Source organism: Pristis pectinata, chromosome 20 (genome assembly GCF_009764475.1).
Source record: "Pristis pectinata isolate sPriPec2 chromosome 20, sPriPec2.1.pri, whole genome shotgun sequence".
NCBI classification, from domain to species: domain Eukaryota; kingdom Metazoa; phylum Chordata; class Chondrichthyes; order Rhinopristiformes; family Pristidae; genus Pristis; species Pristis pectinata.
Window position 1 is genome coordinate 14,636,794 of NC_067424.1, and position 22,734 is coordinate 14,659,527.

The 22,734-nt window shown below is 40.4% G+C and overlaps 1 protein-coding gene across 1 annotated transcript in view; it reads right to left on the reverse strand.

Annotated features, from left to right (window-relative positions):
* Nucleotides 1-9,121: 9,121 nt before the first annotated feature.
* Nucleotides 9,122-22,734, reverse strand: part of LOC127580874 (lysine-specific demethylase 9-like) — a 54,025-nt gene continuing 40,412 nt past the window's right edge. The window contains exons 4-7 of the mRNA XM_052034841.1: nt 21,368-21,510; nt 21,110-21,277; nt 17,236-17,344; nt 9,122-14,331 (exon numbers count right to left, since the gene is read on the reverse strand). Coding sequence (XP_051890801.1) covers nt 13,969-14,331; nt 17,236-17,344; nt 21,110-21,277; nt 21,368-21,510 — 783 coding nt within the window. The 3' untranslated portion in view covers nt 9,122-13,968. The remainder of the gene's footprint in view (nt 14,332-17,235; nt 17,345-21,109; nt 21,278-21,367; nt 21,511-22,734) is intronic.

Sequence of the window (22,734 nt, forward strand, 5' to 3'; positions counted from 1 at the left end):
ATCCCCGTCTTTTTTAACCATTTAAATCTCATGGCTTGATATTAAATTTATAATCTTTATGTTGCAAAGTTGGCCGTGTAACTAAATGCACTGACTTTAAAGTCATAGAGCAGAGAAACAGACCCTTCGGCCCACCACGTCTATGCTGGCTCACCACGTCTATGTCCATCTATACTAATCCCACTCGCCTGCATTAAATCCATAGCCCTCTCTGCCCTGCTCATTCAAGTACCTGTTCAATTGTCTCCTAAAATTGCAAATACCAACTGCTCTGTATGAAAAAAATTACCCCTAGATCTGCTTTAAACTCTGCACTGGGCACTCCTACCACGGGAAAAATACACTGGCTATCTACTGTCTTTGCCTCATAATTGTATATCCCTCTATCATGTTACCTTTCAGCCTCCTTCGCTCCAGGGAAAACAGATCCAGCCTATCCAATCGCTCCTTATACCTCAGAATGTCCAATCCGGGCAGCATCCAAAGAGGGTGAATCTTTGCTGCACCCTCTCTAGCTTAATCACATCTTTCTTATAGTGTGGCAACCAGAACTGCACAACGTGTGGCTTAACCAATGTTTTATACAACTGTAAAATGGCACCCCAATACTTGTACGTGTCTTGGCCAATGAAGGTAAGCATACTGTATGGCTTCTTCAACACCATGTTTGCCTATGTTGCTATTTTTTGGGAATTATGCACCTATAGCCCAAGGTCTTACTATTCAACAACACTCTCCAGGGCCTGCTCATGCTCTGTGCATGTCCTGCCCTGGTTTAACTTCCCAAAATATATCACTTAGCACTTGTCTGAGTTAAATTCCATCTGCCATTCCCTTGCCCACTTACCCAGTTGACCTAGATCCTATTGTAACCTTAGAAAACTTTCTTCATCTACTATACTTACCAACTTTGATGTCATTTGCAAACTTACTAATCATGCCAGCTACATAATCATCCAAAACATTAGAGGACCCAGTGCCGTTCTCTGCAGCATACCACTGGTCACACACCTCCAATCTGTAAAATCAACCCTCCACTACCACCCTCTGCATCCTACTTCCAAGCCAACTTTGTATCTAATTGGTTTGCTCACCCTGGATCCCATGCTCTCTAATCTTCCAGACCTGCCCACCATCCTTGTTAGAAGCCTTGCTAAAGTCCATGTAGACGATGTCTGCTACCCTGCCCTCATCAATTTCCTTGATCACTTCTTCAAAAAACTCAAATTCGTGAGACATGATTTCCCATGTACAAAGCCATACTGACTATCCCTAATCAGTCCTTGCCCTTCCAAATGCAAAGAAATCCTGTCTCTCAGAATCCCTTGCAATGACCTTCCCACCACTGATATAAGGCACACTGGCCTGTGGTACTAAAACCTCTGCCAGGGCCCCAACTATCTCCTCCCTTGCTCCCCATAGCATCTTAGGATATACTTGGTTAGGCCCTGGGGATTTATTCACTTTCACATGTTTCAGGACCTCCCACACCTCCTCCTTCATTATGTTGATATGCTCCAGGATAACACTGTATCCCTGAACTCATTAGCTTGCATATACTTCTCCATGGTAAATAAAATAGGAAGTATTCATTTAAGACTTCACTCATTTCCCATTGCTCCGCACATAGATTACCATGCTGATGCTTAAGGGGACCTACTCTCTCCCTTGCTATTCTTTTACTGTTAATATACATATAGAATCTTTTAGGATTCTCTTTTACATTATCTGCCAGAGATCTCATGACCCTTTTTTTACCCTCCTAATTTCCTCCTCAAGTGTACATAATTCTGAGAGCTTGGCTATATTTAAGATATTCATTGTCCCCTCTCTTAAGCAGATTTTTTTTCATATACATGCTATTCTCTCCTCTGCGTTATGCATATGCCTTTTCCATACTTTACAACACATTGGTGCTTGTATTGAGGAGAGAGATAAACTTTACCTTGCAATTTCTGTGAGAAACGTCACAGGATTTGAAGATTATCTAGGAGACGATAGAGATCAAAATCCAAGTAATAACTCACCAAACACATTCACTAACCACTGGATGACAATTGAGCTATGCCACTGATACCAGGAATGAAACATGAATGAGTGGACTCATCAATTAGTCAGTGATGTACTGTTCAGCTGGAGTAAATAGGATGCTGTTGTTTTGGAAAATAAATGGAGATGAGGTCAGAAAAAGAAACCAACCCTCTGTTTGAAATTGTCACATAGCAAATGTTCATACATCACACTTTAAGTGAAAGAGTGAATGAGTGTAGAAGGGGATTTTAGTCCATCCGCCTTGATGAACTTATTCTTTAATTTGTTCTTTTTTCTACTTACTTATGCACAAGGATTCCTGGTAAGATCGGCATTCATAATGTATCCCTATTTGCCCTTGAGGTGGCGATGGTGAGTTGCCTTCCAGACCGATCGTATCCATGTTGCAAAGGTAGTTGTACAAAGCCATTGGGAAGAGATTTCCAGGATTTACACCAGTGAAGATGAGGGACTGGCAATCAGTTGTAACTTGAATGACAATCACATGTACCTACCGACTTTGTCCTTCTGGGTGATGGATATCTCAGGCTTGGGAAGCACCGATAAAGAAGAATTGCTGCGGTTCATTCCATAGATAAAACACAGCAGTGTTCTCTGCAGTGATAGGATGCCCTTCTAGATATTTTACTCTTCACCTTAAATAGACACCCTCTGGTTTTAGACACCTCTGCCATAGGAAACAAATTCTCACTACCTACCTTTAGTATCCCCCTCGTAATTTTGTATACCTCTGTCAAGTCACCCCTCAGCCTCCTCCACTCTAGGGAAAACAAACCCAACCTATCCAATCTCTGCTTATGAATGAGATGCTCCAATCCAGGCAATATCCTGGCAAATCACCCCTGCACCCTCTCCAGTGTAACCACATCCTTCCCAGTGACCAGAACTGCACACAATACTCTGTGCAGCCTTACCAATGTTTTATAAAGTTGTAACATGACATCCCCGTTTTTATATTCTTTGCCATCATTGATAAAAGCAAACATCCCATAGGCTTCTTCATCACCCTCTCTCCCTGTGCTGCCATGTTCAGGGATCTGTGGGCTTTTATCCTGAGTCCCTCCATTCATCAACACTCTCTAGAGTGCGACCATTTGTGTGTATCCTATCCTTACTTGATCTTCCAAAAATGTATTACTTTATACCTATCAGGATTAAATTCCAGATGCCACTGCTTTCCAGCTGATCAATGTCACTCTGTAGCCTTAGACAACAATCCTTGCTATCGACACCACAAGACTGGATAGAACTAATTTGTTCTTCAAAATATTGCCACAGAACTTCATGTTTACCTGAAGGAAGATGAGACCTTTGTTTAAGGTCACTTTTGAAAGATACTACCTCTGGCAGCACAGCACTCCTTCAGTATTGCAGCAAAAGCACCAACTTAAATGATCAAGTTTCTGATATGGAACTTGAACTCAACCTTCTCTCACAGAGAATGCCATTTGGCATTTTTCCATGTTACACAGCTCCTCTCAGCTCAGATTTCAGGATACAACAGTGAGCAGCTTGATCTAATATCTCTTCTAGGCAGACAACGATGGTGAAGTGTGATTTCCATTAGTGCTTATTATTAAACAGCCACACAATGTCTTTGCCCTTTACATGCAGGTCAAGGCATTGGGTAATGAGAAAAAATAAATTAGTATAGCTGAAGCAGCAGACATAGTCCAACCAGTCCATTCCATTATTTATGTTCTATTTGTGCCTCTCACCCTTCATCATCTAAGGATAGGGACAACTTTTCTCTTACTTGCCTATCCAGCTCTCCCTGAGTTCTGCCAAAGGTTCTTCCACCTGAAACATTAACTCTGTCTCTCTTCCCACAGATGCAGCCTGACCTTGAGTATTTCCAGCAGTTCCCATTTTCATTATAGATTTCCAGTTTTCCCTTTAGTGCACTTTTTCTTTTTGGATTTCATGTTTAAATTCTTGGTATCCATCTTCTGTTGATGGATTTTAAATTTGTTCTTCCCTACAAGTGGAAACTTTGTCCACTCCATCAAGCCCTTTATATTAATGCAAAAAATCTTTATTAGGTCACTCCTCAGCCTTTCCCTTGTATGAGAGACACGCAGCCATTTGTCCTTTCCTATTAAGTGTAACCTTGCAGTACTGATATCATCCTCACAAATCATTTTCGCATCCTCTCAAGTGTCTCTGTATGCTTTTTTTTTAAATGAAACAGCAATCAGAACAGTACAGAGTGCTCCAACTGTGGTCCAACCATTTGATCCACATTTAACATAATTTTGCTGCCAACATGAAGCAGGGCGCTGAGCTCAGCTGCAATCATTAATTCTTGGGAAATGTTTTGTGCACAATTGCAAACGCCTGCTGCTCTTCAGTGCCTGCATCAGGCAATTCATTTGCTCATATCCTTATTTCAATGTCAACTACTGAACTATTGCACACACTGGGAAAGTAATCTAGATTTATAGTCACCGATTGTCCATAAATCTAATTACATCTCAGTTAGAAGATGTGGTCACATTTAGCTTTATATTCAGCTTGCTGTCAATTAGTTAATTGCTCATTTTTTAATCTGTTCAGTTCTCAGGGAAGCTGCAGGCACATGAGATTGGTTGAGCAGATAACAGTAAACTCAGAAGGTGCTGAGTTCAAGTTCCATTGGCTGAATTTAAGCAGACAGACATGCAGGTAAGAATTTAAATCAGATCATTAAAATTAAATTATGCATCCTGAATTTAGAGCTTAAAAATTGAGTTAGAGGTAATTAGTATTAGGCATCATTAAGAGAATTGCAATCTGGGCAATCAGCAAAGTGTATGGAACACTCGTCAGTGGTTGTATTATGGTATATTTCACTACTTTGTAGTAGTAACTACATTTCAAAAGTGCTCCATCGGCTATAAAGTACTTTGGTTTATCCTGAAAGGATGTGAAAGGCACCACGTTAATGCACATCTTTCTTTGTTTAAAAGCTTTAAGGGCAAGTTATGTAATGAAACAGCAAACTAAATCTCTGACAGTTCTAAATATTTCTATGGACCTACTAGAAGAGCAAAGATGTTTGAAATGGGAGTGCAAGGGGGAGGGAAGAAATGGTGAATACATGGAGAGTGGGAGTGCAGATGCAGAGAGGGGTGTGGTGTATTGATGAGGGATATAGAAGGGAGAATCAGCAAGAATGCAGTGCAGGCTTAAAGTGGGAGGGCAAGAGAGATACAGATAAATGCAGGAAACCAGCCACCTGACTGTCATAGAATCAGTTGCACAGTACAGAAACAGGCCCTTTGACCCATCGTCCATGCTAACTTTTTTGTCCGTCTACACTAATACCATTTGCCTGCATTAGGACCATATCCATCTATCCCTTTGAGTGTCTAAATGGCTTTTAAAAGCACGATCATTTTAAATAGATCTGCCAGGAAACTAACTTTACTTGCTTAGAAAACTGTCATTCCACTTCAAAGCTGTGTGTTTTATGTGAAGAGCATCAAAACACTAAAGATGCAAGATAGTACTATCTAAAACCAAATCTCACTCCCACCCTTTCCCCCCCAGCATATGCAGTTGTAAGGTACTGAATAAGTATACCAAAATAGTTTACTAGATTACCACATTCAGGCCACACAATGAAAGAAAAATGTAACTTTTTTTTCTTCCCAGTAACACAGCATGTACAAAACCAGCAATGTTAGTATTTTGCAGGGTATCATTTTGAAATTTGCAGTTTGCACAACACATCCAAGTGTAGTAAACAGTGATATTACAGACTTTAAAAGGACATGGATATAGATAGGCCTTTGAAACAGACAAATGAAATAGGCAGATGAAATTCAATGCAGATAAATGTGAGCTGATACATTCTGGTACAATGAGAGAAGTCAACACAAGCTAAATGATACAATTTTAAATGGGGTTTAAGAACACAGACCAGGTTGTTTTTGCACAAATCTTTGAAGGTAGCAAGACAAATTAAACAAAGCAGTTCCTGGGCTTCATAAATAGGAACAAAAAGCTTTGCTAAATCTCTATTAAATAAGTTAGTTCGACTGAAGTGGTGTCTAGTTCTTGGCATTAGATATTATGAAGATCGCAGAAGCTTTGGACAGAGCGTGGAAAAGGCCCATAGGAGGCTTGTTATGTGTTTAAAACCCCGATGGTTTTGTTAAAGAGAAACTGCTTCCAGTGGCTGAAGGTCGAGAACCAGAAGGCATGGAACTTGGACAATTGGCAAAAAGTAACAGAGATGATACAAGTGAAAACTTTAAAAACACAATGAGTGGTTACATATTCAGAAGTACTGTGGGAGAGGGTGGTGGACAGAGAATCAATAGAAGCCTTAAAAAGAGACTTGGATACATTTTTAAAGAAAACACATTTCAGGCATACCTGGGGAAAAGTGGGATGCAGAAATAACTGGGATTAAAGAAATAACACAGCCCTCTATGTGTAATATTCTATGATTCTGGAATGCAGACATGAGTCACTGGTGGTGAAGATAAGGAGTCACATTAAACTTACTAATAAATCCAAAATGAAAATTTAGGCATAAGCTGCTGAGAATGTGGAACCCATTGCCACGGGGGTATTAGGAGGGATTGGCATAGATTCATAGACTTGTACAGCACAGAAACAGGCCCTTCAGCCCAACTCATCCATGCTGACCAAAATGCCTATCTATGTTAATTCCTTTTAATGGCATTTGGCCTATATCTCCCTAAACCTTTCCAATACATGTACCTGTCTAAATGTCTTTTAAACATTGCAGTTACACCCACCTCTACCAGTTCGCTCCACAGAACCACCACTTGACGTATTTAGAGGTAAGCTAATAATTACACGAGGAAGGGAATGCTAGGATATTCTAATAAAATTAAATAGTACAGTTGGCTCATACCCTTGAGAACACTTACAGACTAGATAGGTTGAATGGCCTGTTTGTGTGCAGTATTTTCTAGGTAACACAACATTACACATTCCTACATTAAAATAACACCAATAAAAAAGGACAACTTCAGAACTTTTTCCAGTTTATTTAAAAAAATACTTCAAAGAAATTTTCTATGTATTCCATCTGCACGCTCAAATTTAAAATCTTACAAAGCAACATTTTAAAAGGTTAAAACATGCTTCATATAGTGAACTAAAGAAATTCACTGAGCAAAAGGTTAATAACACGTAGAGATTTATTTATCTTAAAATGTACCATCTGCACACACTCCGCATCATTAAAAAGTTATTACACCCTCCGGTGAGACAAGAATTTATAGGGTTTGCGATGGAACTAAGGCCAAGCAAAGCAAAGCTTACTTCCCAAGCAAATGCCGTTCTGAAATTTTATTTGCAAGTGAGGTTCTCATGGACAATTTCCTCAGTGGACCACTGGTTTTACAGATTCACACGTATCTGTGGAACAGTGCTTTGCATTGACCATGGAATTGACTGTCTGTCCACAATAGTCAGTGTCCATCAACCAGCTAACACGGACTGCACTTATCCCTTTAATTGTGATTTGTACAGGGCAAGTGGAAAGGAAATCTATTAGGAGTGGTGCACTCCTGAGGATGCAAGTCTACTGCTGCATCAAAAGAAAATTAGTGGCTTATCTATTCTGTTTATTCCAAAAAAAAAATCACGTTATTTCAGTCCTTTTCCACTTTCCAGTGGATTAGACCAAGAAGCCATTATTTCTTCATGACTGTAGATTGAGTTGACTAGCAGAGAGCACATTTTCCACAAATACCACTTGACACCAAAAGCCCAGAAAGCTTTTTGATGCCTCTTCCTATCACCATCCCTCTACTCAGACCACTATCACAGGCCTACCTGCGATTGAGACTAGCTATACAATCACAGGATTTTTCATGTAATATTCCTTGATTATGACATGTAGATACATTAATGGAGATGTTTCCACATAGGGGTACGCTATTTAAAATTAGGGCTCATAAATATTCACTAATAATTCCAAATGAAATTCAGTACAAATGGTGAGAATGTGGAGTGCACTGCTACATATCTACTGAAGGAACAGCACTGATGTGACTCACACAAAGAATCCCCTTGGTGCACTCGCCATCTCATATTTAATGTTACCTGGTGACACTGACATTTTTGCAGTCTTGATCTATTATTGCAAATATTCAAGATTGGTTTTCAAACAAAACCTGGTCAACAGCAACCCTCTCCCTACCTTCCTGCTCCATTAACACTTCTGTACCTGGTCTGCATTCGACATTCTCGCAGTGCAGAAGGATGGATATAAAGCAATATATTTTACTTGGGGAGTGGGAGCTTAAGATAGGTAACCGATTGAAGTCAATGACTGGCTTATGTAGCCAGCAATCAATTCACTACAATCCATTTTACATCACCCTCCCTCTGAAGCGGATGTCTAAAATGAGAGATGTACTCAATCTGACAGTCCAGAACAGGGAGACACTCAAAGCACATCAATGGATCAACTCCAAGAATGAATGGGTACATTTACCCCCAAGAATGGATGGACACACTTGCAGCTTGATTGTGCAATGATCTCAAGAAAGGACATGCACACTTGCAGTGTGGCATCATATCACAGTATTCTGAAGATTTATAAGCCAATGATATCAATAATACATGCAGATTGGCTGAAAAGTTTACAGTAATGTAAATATACTTAACAGAAATACAAAAATACAATACCCTTTTGGGCATTAACTCTGCTACACTGATAGAAATGTTCAAAAATAAAGTAAATGTCTTCATAAATTACTGCTAGATACACTGAGGCATTTCAATAATGCTGACTATTGGTAAAGTAAGATAAACCTGAAGGAATTCTCCTGCTAGGTACAATATTACAATATCTTAAAGGAGCCATACTTCTTTTGAAAACCGCTTACGATTATAAATGGATAAAAAATTACAAATACACTAAAGTGAATAAAAAATACAAATGCCTGGGAAGCAAGTTTTACTCTGAACAACCAAATTTTAAGCTCTAAAAATCTCAGGACAAGACAACAAATACAGCTCCTCTCGTTAAAAGCGGAGAACGAGTTTGTGGAATTCCTACCCCATCCCCACCCTCCCCTTCACCCCAAGTGTCTGGAGGATAAAATTATTTTTCAGTATGAAGGTTGTCCATCGTGTTAGCAAGTGCTTGTTGCTCAAAAACCCTGTTTACACAGATTACATAATTTGATTGCACATTACATTATACAGGTTTTAAAAAAATCATATTTTATCATCTATTCAGATTCTGTTAGTATCTCAATATTAATCATTATTGTCATATTACTGGAACAGGAATAGATGTAGAATTGGCTGAAGAAAGCTCGGTGTTTGCTCATTAGGAAATCGATGTTGGCATGGAAATGAAATGAAGGATCCTGGAGAGATAGCTATGCATGCTTCCAACTTAAATTGACAACTTGGAATTCAGGAACTGGACAAATGTGTAGGTGAAACATAATCACATAGGCAGAGGGGCAGCATTGGCTTTCTACATGTCCATCATGTAGAGATGGGTCAAAAAGTGCAAGGTACCACAGTTGGGTAATCCCTAGCCATGCAGGCTGGAAAACATACAAGGGTCTGAATGTCCTAATTTTGTAATTATGATCTCAGAGGGGAAATTGTGCAATGGATTGTCAGGGAGGGCAAGCTGAGGCAAACCATGTGGAGTTATATGAAAGTGCGTATATATCACAGTGGTGCCACTGAGTTTCCAAAGTGCAGAGGACAAGTAGCCAGTTTCAAGCCATGCGCAAAACCTGGCCCATTAAAAACTGGCATTTTCTAAAGCCTGGGCAGATTGGTTTGAATTGGTTGAAAGAACGACACATCAGGAGTGTTAAGATGGTCATGCCTAATCTTTCTCATTTCTCTCAAAGGTTGCAGTGATTTTCTTACATACCCCCAAAACAATGCAACTCTTGTCAATGTTAAAATATTTTCATACCAGAGTCAGGGGAACAGAGGGGCAAACTGAGGTCACCCAATCCCTCATATCCGTTATATCAAGGCTGATCACCAGCTCAACTCCTATTCTCATTAATCTATAACCCTTACTTAAAATTTTATCCATCTCAGTCCAAGAATTTAACTTGACCCTCAGCATCCAGAGCTATGTTGTGTTCTGGGTGAGGGTTTTGGGTTTGCAAAGAGAATTGCAGACTCTCATTACCCTCTGTGAGAAGAAACGTCTAAGATCACATCCCTTTGCTTTGAATTCACAAACCAGATGAAAGCTTCTTTGCAACAAAAAACAATCTGCTGGAGGAACTCAGTAGGTCGAGCAGCAGTGGGGGAAAAGAATTGTCAATGTTCTCTGTTGATTTGTCTAAAGTTTCTCTGACATATTGAATCTATTCATCATTTTAAACAGCTTGATTAGATCATTCCTCAATCATTTCAACTTGTTATATGCAAGTCTGTCATCAATTTAGACCAAATGTTACATAAACCGTCCACAGACAATGCCTAACTTAGTGGCACGCATGTCATTTTAAAATACAGCACTACTCCAAACTTGTCAATCATACTGAGACTATAGTTGGGATTCAACTAAACTCAAATCAGGCAATACCTTTCTGAAATCAAAGCACCTTCTGAGCCCATTGTACCTGTAATCTGTTCTGCATCAGATTGGCTTCCTGATCCCAGTCTAATTACTCCTGGGGCCTAGAATGTACACAACAGCACGTGGATCAACAGAAAAATCTAAGACAACCTTGTATTAGAATTTAAATAGCATAGGTGGCCACCATTTTCCCACCCGTGCCTTTCCTGGCTTATAGGAAGAGCAAGTCTGGGAATTTTTTTCCCCTTCAAATCCTCCAATTTACTTTTGAATGCAAGTCTGGGCAGATTGGTTTGAATGGTTGAACTGGATCACCATCTGGCAAGTGCATTCCAGGTCACACTGCATTGTACTAAAAGATTAACTTTATGCAACTCCCTGTTGTCGGCTCCTTCCATCAACAACTTTTCCCACAGATTTTCTACCAATTCTGAGTGGATACTAAACCTGATCCTTTAAAAAAAAATCTATTGATTGCCCAAAATGAGACATTGCTGCAGGGCAGAGACTGCAGTATATGACTTGCACTTAGAGGCAAACAGTCCAGAAAATGAAATGCTGCAATTAACATAAGGAGCTTCTTCCTTACACATTCAGGATATGTGTTGATGTGCCTAACATCACTCTGTTGACCTCTAGGTCAAAATGTACATTGCTTCTGAGGACAGTTTCAACACAGCTCAATAGCTAAGTCAATTTAGCTATCAAATTACTGCAAAACAAAATGAAACTAGACAGAACAAGAATGTTTGTTTTTGATTTTAAGGAAGCTATCATTCCCAATATCTTACACTTTACGGGGATTGAATTAGAGGTAGGCTAATTGTGATGTAAAAACAGCTATCAGACTGGCAATTTAAAACAGGACTGGGTTGAGATTGAATAAGCAACATTTAGCAAATATTAAAATTTCAACACTAAATATCTTTGTAGGTGGTGGGATATGGTTCCCTAAGCTTTCCACCAATGAGGATTTATCCTTGCATCTTATTTTAGTCTGTTGCAGATTAATAAAGACTTATTGCTGTAATTAGCCAGCAACTTCTTCATCATTGCATCATGCAACTAGCAACACAGGAAAAGGTGAACTGATAATGATCTCGCAATTCCTGCGTTCGGAGGCCTGGGAAAGAGCAAGTTAGAGAAGGAAATAAGATAAGCATTCAATCCTTGGAGCCTTTCTGCTGTTCAATCTGATTACAAGTGATTTAGATCTTTGTTTATCTGCCTTGGTTCCATAAACCTTTGCTAAACATGGAAATCTACCAACTAAAAATGTTCAAAAACCATCTCCAAGACTCTATAGCTTTCTCATGGCTTTGGATTTGCTTTACTCTTTGAAACACACTCTGCTACTACCCCTGAATGGCCTTGCGTCCAAAGTTTATCAGTTCTGCAACAACGGGAAACAGGAATGTGAAAACAAGCAAAGGATGGAAGTTTAAGCAAGTTCTGATCATAGCATTGATAAAAGCTAAATTATAAAAGAGACAAAATTAATCGAGATCGTCTAATGTATGATTGCTTTGCAACTCTCTTGTCCAGGAATGACAAAGTGAGCCCTCCACAAAATATGGCTGTATACTTGGATGGATATGGGTTGCATTAACATTAGGGTTAGCATTATGTCTCAGTCCTTCAGCGTCAGAAATCTCAATTAATATTTTTAAAAGTTCCCATGAAGTCCAGGTTGATAGCTGTTACAAATGAGAAAGGACCTCCATCCCAATCTGAGTTATCCAACCCAAAAGACTTAAGGTCTCCTCATCGCAGATTTAATTTTTTTTCCATTTAATCTTTCAACAAACAACCTTCCAGGTGAATCAATGGAATACATTCCTGAACACTTGGGAAGAGGCAAATTTGCACAAATCTAATCAAAAAGTACCCAAAGTTATACTGCAATCCTAACCAGGACAGCCAAGTAGCAGCTCAGTGAAACTGGCAATAAAAATCCATCTTTCTTTTTTTACCAAGCAATCTTATTAAATAATCTTATTGATATTTTGCCATGTTTATTTCACAGAGAAGAAATTCAGAGGTGAATGTCTTTAGCTGGAGTCCAGTGAAAGGCTGCATCGTATACTTCAACTCAACAGTCCAGAGATGAAAGGAACTCAACACTAGTGGGTTAACAATATGAAACTCAGGAAAAGCTGGCTTCACAGCCCAAGGCCATTACTGACTAAGACTTAAGCTATCAGCATCTCAGTAATCATAACAAGCTACTCATCAACATCAGCAACGATTCCCAACAGGAATTTGGGAGAAGTTTAAATTGTAAAGACTTTCAGAACCATCACTCTGAAAGAATCCCTTGGTATTCAATGCTGGAGAAAATATCAGCATGCACATGCTGGCCTCAAACGTTATTTAAAAATCCTCCAGAAAATACGCTAAAACCATGGGGATGCCTTCAGACTTGCAGGCATCAATTTCAATGGAAAGGTTGAGGTGGAGAGTAGACATGCTTGAGGCATACGTGCATAAGGAGACTGGTATTTGGAGGGAGAACCAGGAGTAATTAAGGATGATTTAGTCTTGCATGGAATTTAAACACTGACAATAGGCCAGTTGAGATGACTGCCCATTTTTGTGGCACTGTTTCTACCCAACGGGGAATGGATTTTGTTCATTTTGTGGATGTGGGAGGTCCTGGCAAGCCTGGAATTTATTGTCCCTACCCAAACATCAAATTCTAATTGTATAAACTCACTGGCCAGCTAGGTCAGTTCAAGGAGCAGGTAAGGGTCAACCATACTGGTGCAAAACTGAAATCGCGGAGAGACCCAGACTGGGCGAAGATACTGCTTTCCTTGCCTCAAGGAAATTAGTGAACACTGAAGGAACTGGACCTTAAGTGAGCATTGTTCAGATATTCCAAAGATCTACTATGTTCCTGCACATCCTTACATTGTGTTTCATCCATAGGCAAATTCTCTGGTTACAATCATGTACGTAAGATGCAAAACAGCAACAGAGTAGCAAGTCTTCATTAAAAACACAGTCTATTGTGAAGATAAAGATTAGAATACTTTAATTAGGTTTGGTTTATAGTGCTGGTTGCACTCCTGCTACATTATGCACTCTGAAATGAAGTGCAGGTTCAACAAGGCCATTACCTTTTTGGGACGTTAACCAGAATCAAAGGGGCCAAAATCCTAGCCATGAGTGGTCTGAACATCTGTGTAAACAGGGCTGGCGTTCACTCGCTGAGTGCATTTTAACGTCACCGCAATTCAAGGAACACACTTTAAGAACGGCACGATTTCTTCACTAAAATTTGAATCCCAGCCAACTTATAAAACTAAAACTTCACATCCCTGTTTAAAAAGAAAGAAAAAATATTTATTTAAAAAGTCGAGTATATACACACGTTATTGTGGAAAACTTTGCTGATCTTGGGGGTGATAACTGTGATCTTCCTGTATTACAGGCAACTTGGCCTGGACTTCAGGCTCAACTGCCATATCATCTGAACAGCTCGCATCAGTTTCTGTCTTAATTTCTTTAGTGGCCATGTCAGAGTCCGTGTTTGGTTCTGTTTCTGTCTCCTCCTGGTGGTATGTCTTCAGACGTATGTGCCATGCTAAGCTACAAACAGCAGATACCGTTTTGAACTGGTGTATGACATTTCGAGGAATAAAGTATACGTCGTTGTCCGAGAGCTGAATTCTGGAGTACCGGATACCCTCTCTCCGTAATTGGTTGAGTTTTGCTTCATCCACCCATTGCACGCACTGTGAAAAGAAAAAGGAAATCGGTCTGGTATATTGCCCTTGCGGTAAATGACACTGGCCCAGAAATTGCTGGAGCAAGGGCAGTTCGCAAACTACTCCACTAGTTAGACATTGTCCCTCAACGAACCACATTATAGCTGGGGAGCCTTACATCAGTGGCAGGATATTATTGAAGATTCTTTGAGATGGGATTTACTCACATTTAGAAAAGCATACACTTATGAAGGATAGTCAGCATGGCTTTGTGTGGGAGGAGGTTCAGTTTCACAAATTGAGTTTTTTTTTGAGGAGGTGTCAAAGATGGTTGATGATGGAGCAGTGGATGTTGCATACACAGACTTTAGGAAAGCATTTGATAAGATCCCTCACAGTAGGCTAATCCATCAGATTAAGTCACATGGGATCCGGTGAGCTGATAAATTGGATACAAAACTGGCTTGGTCACAGATGACAGAGGGTAAAGGTGGAGCAGTGTTTCCCTTCCTGGGGGTCTGTGACCAGTGGTGTTCTACAAGGTTCAGTGCTGGGACCAGTTGCTTGTGATATATGCATAAAAATGCAAATTGTCTCATTAGTAAATTTGCAGATGACACAAAAATTGGTGGAGTTGTAGATGGTGAGGAAGGTTATCAAAGGAATCAGCAGGATACAGATCAGTTGGAAATATAGAGAAATGGCAGATGGAGTTTAATCTGGACAAGTGTGTAACTGCAGTGTGTAATGAATTGACCTGTACAATCTGTATGCAAGACAAGTTTTTCACTGTACCTCGGTACAAGTGACAATAATAAACCAATACAGAGTAGAAAAGTTGGCAAGTCATATTGCAACTGTATAAAACTTTGGTTACACCACATTTGAAGCATTGTGTGCAGTTCTGTTCACCACACTATAGGAAAGACGCCAAGGTTGTGGACAGGGTGCAGAAGTGGCTCACCAGGATGGTGCCTGGATTGGAGTGTATAATCTATAATGAGAAGTTGGACAAACTTGGATTGTTTTGTCTGGGGCAATGGAGGCTGAGGGGTGACCTGATAGGAGGATATACAATTATGAGAATCATAGATAGGATAGGTAGTATTTTTCCCCGGGGTGGAAATGTCAAATGTTGGAGGATGTAGTTTTAAGGTGAGGGGGGAAGGTTTAAAGATGTGTGAGGTAAGTGTTTCTATGTATATACAGATTCATGGGTGCCTGGAATGCATTGCCAGAGGAGATTGTAGATGGGATAGCAATGTTGAAGAAGCATTTAGACAGACATAAACAGGCAGGGAATAGAGGGATGCAGATCACATGCAGGCAGATGGAATAAGTCAGATTGGTATCATGGTTGAAGCAGACATAGTGGGCTGAAGGGCCTGTTCCTGTGCTGTACTGTTCTATGTTCTATCGTTCAAATGGACCTAAAAGAACCACAAAGCCAACAGTCTAACAGTGAGATTTAATGCTTCAGGAAATAACAGGGAGAAGGGAACAGGATGAATTAGAGTCAAAACAGGTAGAGAAAGAAATACAGATAAAGAATGACTGGATTGAGAGAAGGGAGGAAAACTGTACATAAAATTTTAATATACTACTTGCAGGAGTAGGTCTCCAGAGTTTCTGCTGTTCTCTTTCTGGTTCAGAAAGGTTGTGGGATTGCAAGAACATGAATCTCTCCCCCACCCACCTAACTTCCTCCTCTCACCTGGACCCACCTATCACCTGCCAGCCTGTGCCCCTCCCCCTACCTTTTTATTCTGGCTTCTGCCCTCTTCCTTTCCAGTCCTGATGAAGGGTCTCAACCTGCTGAGTTCCTCCAGCATTTTGTGTGTGGTGCTCTTCAATCAAAAAGTATTTTGTCGTCAAATACTTGTCCTAACTTTTATCGGGCAATTTTAAATGGTATGTAAAACGCAATTATAGCAGCTTCATGAAGGCATGGTGGAGGGAAAAAACTAATATCCAGGGACAAGGTGATTAATAATTCACCTCCTTTCTCTTCTTCACCTCTAATGCACATCAATAACAATAATTCTGGCCCATTACATCAGGATAGGTGTTAAATGTGTTATTGTCAGTAGATGTTGCTACCTCTGAATGGTGGGCTAAATACAGATCTATAACATTATGTTGTCACAATAATAATCACCGTTAACCGCGACACCTACAAAAAAGGCCAGCAGTTTTAGGTAGACAAGAATCTGGAGGAGAGAAGTAGGAACCCTGATGGAGGAAATGACATTAAAAGGTAGATGAGCTAAATATTTAATTAGCAAATAATCTCTGGATTCTATTAACAATGATACATTTGCAGTGCAGAACAAGTTAATGAAAAAACAACCAAGGATAATCTTGAACCCAGCATCTTGCCTTAAAGGCAAGTCATGGCAGCTCCAGTAATTACTGACCAACAATCAAATGAAAACAAGCTCTGATAAGTGCCAGAATAAATCCATCGCTCCTCACTCTCTGCATCAACTGTGGCCATTGATACAAATTATTAAATGCAGTCATTTAACAAATTCTACCTTATACTTCATTTCCAAAATCTCAAAATGAAGCACTTTCGCCAAGACTACACCATAGGTCAAATATCTTTGGGGCAGTACTTCATGGAGCACTTTAAACTACATCTCTAGAGCCTGTTCACAATTTGTAAGGCTTAGGGAATAAGGTTTGGCTGCTAGGGTGACAAAATAATGCAAGAATGGTTCCAATTCACAACTACATTACTTAAAACTCAAACAAACATCTTGAAGTAAATCCAACTTCACACAAAAATGATGGCTAGCAGACTCCTCCCCATTCTGTTCTACTCCTCAACATGACACAATGAGTCAAAACACCCAACAGACAACTTTATACATGTGCAACTCTACACAAACTCATGCTGAACTCTGGAGGAAGATTTGGACACAATACCTGTGATACAGGTGGCTCATGCAGATCCAGCTGTAATCGTTGTACAACATCTGTGAAGTCCTCTGCATGAAAACATACCACGTCTTTGGTTATCCGAATCTGGTCACTCCTACCAAGAAGGGAACACAAGTTTTATTAAGTGGGATTTCAAAAGAATTTCAAATCTTTATGATAGTCAGATTAGAATGCCTGAAGCATTTTTAAGTCTGAAATACAAAGAGGAATGAGTTTGCAACATTTTAATCAGACTCTATTAATACTGCAAGTTATTTGTAGGAGAAATGGTGTTCCGAAGAAGGCACAGGGAAGGACAAGTAATGAAAAGTATATCAATTGAGAATTCAAGTGCACAGAGGGAAGTTTAGCACTTGACAAGTAAAATTTCAAAAGATGAACAGATAAAGAGCATCTGTTAAATGGTGCACCGTTGGTGCTTGATGAATACAAAGTGATAAAGGACTCAAAGAACATGCACTCATGTCTGATACTGAGTCAACTTTAATTTAATAGAACCATAGAACAATACAGCACAAAACAGGCCCTTCGGCCCACCATGTTGTGCCGTCCATCAAACCACCCTCACACTATCTAACCCTTTCCTCCCGCATATCCCTCTATCTCACATTCCTCCATGTGCCTATCCAACAAACTCTTGAACCTGTCCAATGTATCTGCCTCCACCACCAGCCCAGGCAGTGCATTCCATGCACCAACCACTCTCTGGGTGAAAAACCTCCCCCTGACATCTCCCCTGAACCTCCCACCCATAACCTTAAAGCCATGCCCTCCCGTCTTGAGCATTGGTGCCCTGGGAAGGAGGCGCTGGCTGTCTACCCTATCTATTCCTCTCAATATTTTATATACAGCTATCATGTCTCCTCTCATCGTCCTCCTTTCCAGTGAAGAAAGCCCTAGCACCTTAAGCCTGTGCTCATATTCCATACGCTCTAATCCAGGCAGCATCCTGGTAAATCTCCTCTGCACCCTCTCCAATGCCTCCACATCCTTCCTATAATGTGGCGACCAAAACTGAACACAGTACTCTAAGTGTGGTCTAACTAGAGTTTTGTAAAGCTGCATCATCACTTCACGGCTCTTAAACTCAATCCCACGATTTATGAAAGCTAACATCCCATAGGCCTTCTTAACTGCTCTATCCATCTGTGAGGCAACTTTCAGTGAACTTTGAATATGAACCCCCAGATCACTCTGCTCCTCTACACTGCCAAGTACCTTGCCATTTACCTTGCACTCTGCCCTGGAGTTTGTCCTTCCAAAGTGTACCACCTCACACTTCTCCAGATTGAACTCCATCTGCCACTTGTCAGCCCAGCTCTGCATCCTATCAATATCCCTCTGTAAGTTCCGACAGCCCTCCACACTATCCACAACACCGCCGATCTTAGTGTCGTCCGCAAACTTACTAACCCAGCCTTCCACCCCCTCATCTAAGTCATCTGTAAATATCACAAAAAGTAGAGGTCCCAGAACCGATCCCTGCGGGACACCACCAGTCACTGCCCTCCAATCCGAGGGCACTCCTTCCACCACAACCCTCTGCTTTCTACAGGCAAGCCAATTCCTAATCCACACAGCCAAGCTTCCCTGGATCGCTTGGCCTCTGACCTTCCGCAGAAGCCTACCATGAGGAACCTTATCAAACGCCTCACTAAAATCCATATAGACCACATCCACCGTACTACCCTCATCAATCTTCCTCGTCACCTCCTCAAAGAACTCCATCAGGCTTGTGAGGCAAGATCTTCCCTTCACAAAGCCATGCTGGCTGTCTCTAATCAGTCCATGTTATGATTACATGGAATACAAAGCTTTAACTAAGACTAGAGTCGCACCGAAAGCACATTGCTACCCGTTAAACTTCCTTTGAATCCAGAAAGATGTTAGCTGTGGCTCAGTAGTAACAGTCTGTCCTCAGTGCGAAGACTGAGTTCAGGTCTCACACCAGACTGATAGTAACAGCACTAAACCATAAGAGGGTCACAGTGTCAGTACAGCCAGCTAGAAAAGTTCTTTTCCTGGGCAATGCAGAAGTGGGTTTGGAAGGTGAAAGGAGGAGTGGTGATTGAATGGACTCAGAATTGTTATGACACAGGTGGCAGCCATTGGGGTGAGTGTCCATTTCATCTCCAGGTATAGCAATCCCATCCTGCACTTTTTCCCCTCTAATCTGCAAATGATTCTCTCTCATTCCTATCCAATTCCTTTCTGGAAACCCTAAAGGCAGGCAGTTCCAGATTACTGTTTTTTTCTGCATAAAAAGGTTCAACCTTGTCCCCTTGTATCTTTTGCCCAAGAATTTAAATCTGTGGTTCTTGGTCCATGAATCATCCAATTATACTGACAAACACCTTCCCTTTATTTACCCCATCTAAACCAGTCCCAATCTTGCACACCTCTATCAATTCTCCTCTCAACTTGCCTTGCTCCAAAAAGAAAAGTACCAGCTAGTTTAAACTTCTGGTATAAATCTAAGCTTATAACTGAAATCCCTAGTCTAGGTTTATGGCTGAAATAATTCTGGCAAATCATTTTTCATTGTCTGTAGAAGCTCCATGGCCTTCCTAAACATGGGTGACTAAAAACACACACAATATTCTAGTTGTTGCATAATCAGTGTTTTGTACAGGTTCAACATAACTTCCATATTTCTGAATTATGTGCCTCTATTTATGAAGCCCACTACCTCATCATCTTTAATAACTGCATTCCCAACATGTCCTGCCACTTATAAAGATTTATGTGCATATGTGCCCAGAACTCTGTCCCAGCACTATCTTTAAAACTGTCCTATTTTGTTTCTCTTCATTGTTTTTAAATCGAAGGGTATTTCACATTTCTCTGTATTAAACTTCACCTGCCAATTGTCTGCCCATTCAAGTCTTGCTGCAGTAAGAGAAAATGCTACAAACACTTAGGTCAGGCAACATCTGTGGAAAGAGAATCAGTTAACATTTCAACGTTTCTTTTTCTACAGATGCTGCCTGATATGTTGAGTTTTTCCAGCATTTTCTATTTTTATCTCAGATGTAAAGCATCTGCACTTGTTGCTTTTCATTTAGGTCATCTTGTCAGCTCCTACTTTTCAAACTTCCAAGATCATGTCATAGAGCCAGTCATACAGCAAAAAAAAAGGTCCTTTATTCTACCATGTCCATATCAACCATCAAGTATCTATCTATACTAATCCCATTTACCAGCACTTGGTCAATAGCCATCTGTGTTTTGGCAATTCAAATGTTTGTCTAGTTACAACTTAGATGTTGTGGAAGAACCTGCTTTTACCATCCACTCAGGTAGTATACCTCTGGGTAGAAAAAGTTCTTCCTCAAATCTCCTCTAAACCCCTTAGCTTTAATCTATGCCCTCTAGTTTTAGATACTACTCATGTGGGGAAGAATTTCCTACCATCTAGCCTATCTATGCCCTGAATATTATATACTTTCATCTGGTCCCTCCCTTAGCCTTTTCTGCTTCAGGGAAGACAAATCACCCTCTGTATAACTGAAATGCTCCATGCCAGGCAACATCCTGGTGAAATCTCTCTGCACGTTCCCCCTATAGTGTAGTGGTCATCTGCAGATTGGGAAATTTGACCCTGGATACTGGGGTTGTCAGGGGCCAATGCTGGGGTCTTTAGTTGCAGAGATTCACAGTGTTAGTATCTTGATGTTCAGGGAATCATTCCACTGAAAAGGATGGCTCCCTTTGGAACGAACTTATCAATAAAGAGAAATCACATGAAATGGCACTGCTAAGGGCATGATGGGGAAATTTGAAGTAGACAAGTTGACCCACATACTGCATAAATCTGCAATGAAAGCTCACACACAAATGCAAATTATGACCTTCTTACCACTCTCCATACTGGACTGCCTTCAGCACACCTACAGCTGCCGTGCTCTTCCAATCAAAGCCTTGCCCCACATGATCTGCATGGGCTCGCGTCCTGTCTTCAAAGAGGATTTCGCGAGGTTCACTGGCCCGAGGTAGATACTGGAGATTCTTGATTTCGTTCATTGATCTGTGAAAGAATGACAATAGTCAAACCCAAACTTGCCACGGGTCTTGGAAAAGACTGCCAAAAAGTGTTACATCACAAGGATATTCCTACCGTCGTCTCTTGAAGGGTGACTTTGGCATATCAGCAGTTGGAATCATCTGCTCGCCGGGTCTCACCCACATTATGGGGCCATCGTCACTCTGTGACCGGCAGTGCAGCTGAAGGTTGGACAGTGTCCCCCATGGCAGAGTCATCTGGTTACAGAGATACACCCATAAAAAAATGACTGAGAACAATTCAGGATCCCACATGTATAAATAGTCAGATCTTAGAATCAGAGCACAGAAGCAGCCCATCATGTTTGGGCCAGCTTTCTTAAACTAATCCTATTAGTTTCACTGCCCCCACTTTAAACTTTCCTTTTAGTCCTGCAAAATCTTTTTACATTTTGTTAAGGTGCATAAACAGCTACATGAATCTGTTGAGCTGAATGCACTAGTTATGCTGTAAATGCCTTGTACTTTATAATATTTGCCTAGTTCCATTTTGAATGTTACTACCAAATTTGATCCACCATCCTATAAGGGATTGCATTCCAATACATAACAACTCTTTAAAAAAAAACTTCTCTTCATCTCCTGGCTGGCTTTCAGCAAAAGTGTTTTGTTCAAGTTCATATTTTATATCCTCAGGTTAGAAGTGTTGGTGCCAATTCAACATGCATTTGATCACTACTAGAAGATTGTTGTGAATTGCTTTCTTGAACCACAGCAATCCATGTAGCGAAATGTGCTCCTACAATAGTTGGATGAAAACTTAAAATTTTGACTCAAGTGGTGATGTTTATTCCCCAAGTTGGGATACAGGCCATCCCAGGGTTATTTACATCTTTTAACTTCTGACAGTGACTGGCAAAAAATTCCTACTAGAGAGAATTACATCCCAGTAGAGTTTATACTGGAACAGTATTCCTGTAGTGAATTATATTTTGACATAAGGACAGTGGCAAAGAAACTGGTGAAAGAAATCTGAAAAAACTTTCTAAACAGAAATTGCACTGACATTAAAAATCTCATTCACTCCTTAACTTCCAAAGCAGCACCAATGTGCATTCACCTCATTTCTACTGTGGAGATAATTGGTTGCATCCCCATGGGAAGCTAAATATAGTTTAGATACTTACATTTTCCCCCAAGTGTTGAGAAACGTGAATAGACTAGCTATCTTCCCCCCCAACCCTTCAGCCAGAGCACAATGACATTGAATGCCTGTCTATATCACCTTCAGTTCAGTCAGTAGAACATGCCTCTAACTCAGAAGGTTGTGGTTCAAGTTCTACTTCAAAAACTCGAATTTAAATTTAGGCTGATGCTCCAGGACAGTACTGAAGGATGGGGCCAAATTTCAACTAACACATTAAAATAAAGCCTTATATGCCCTCTCAGATGCACCCAAAAGATCACGTGGCATTATTTCAA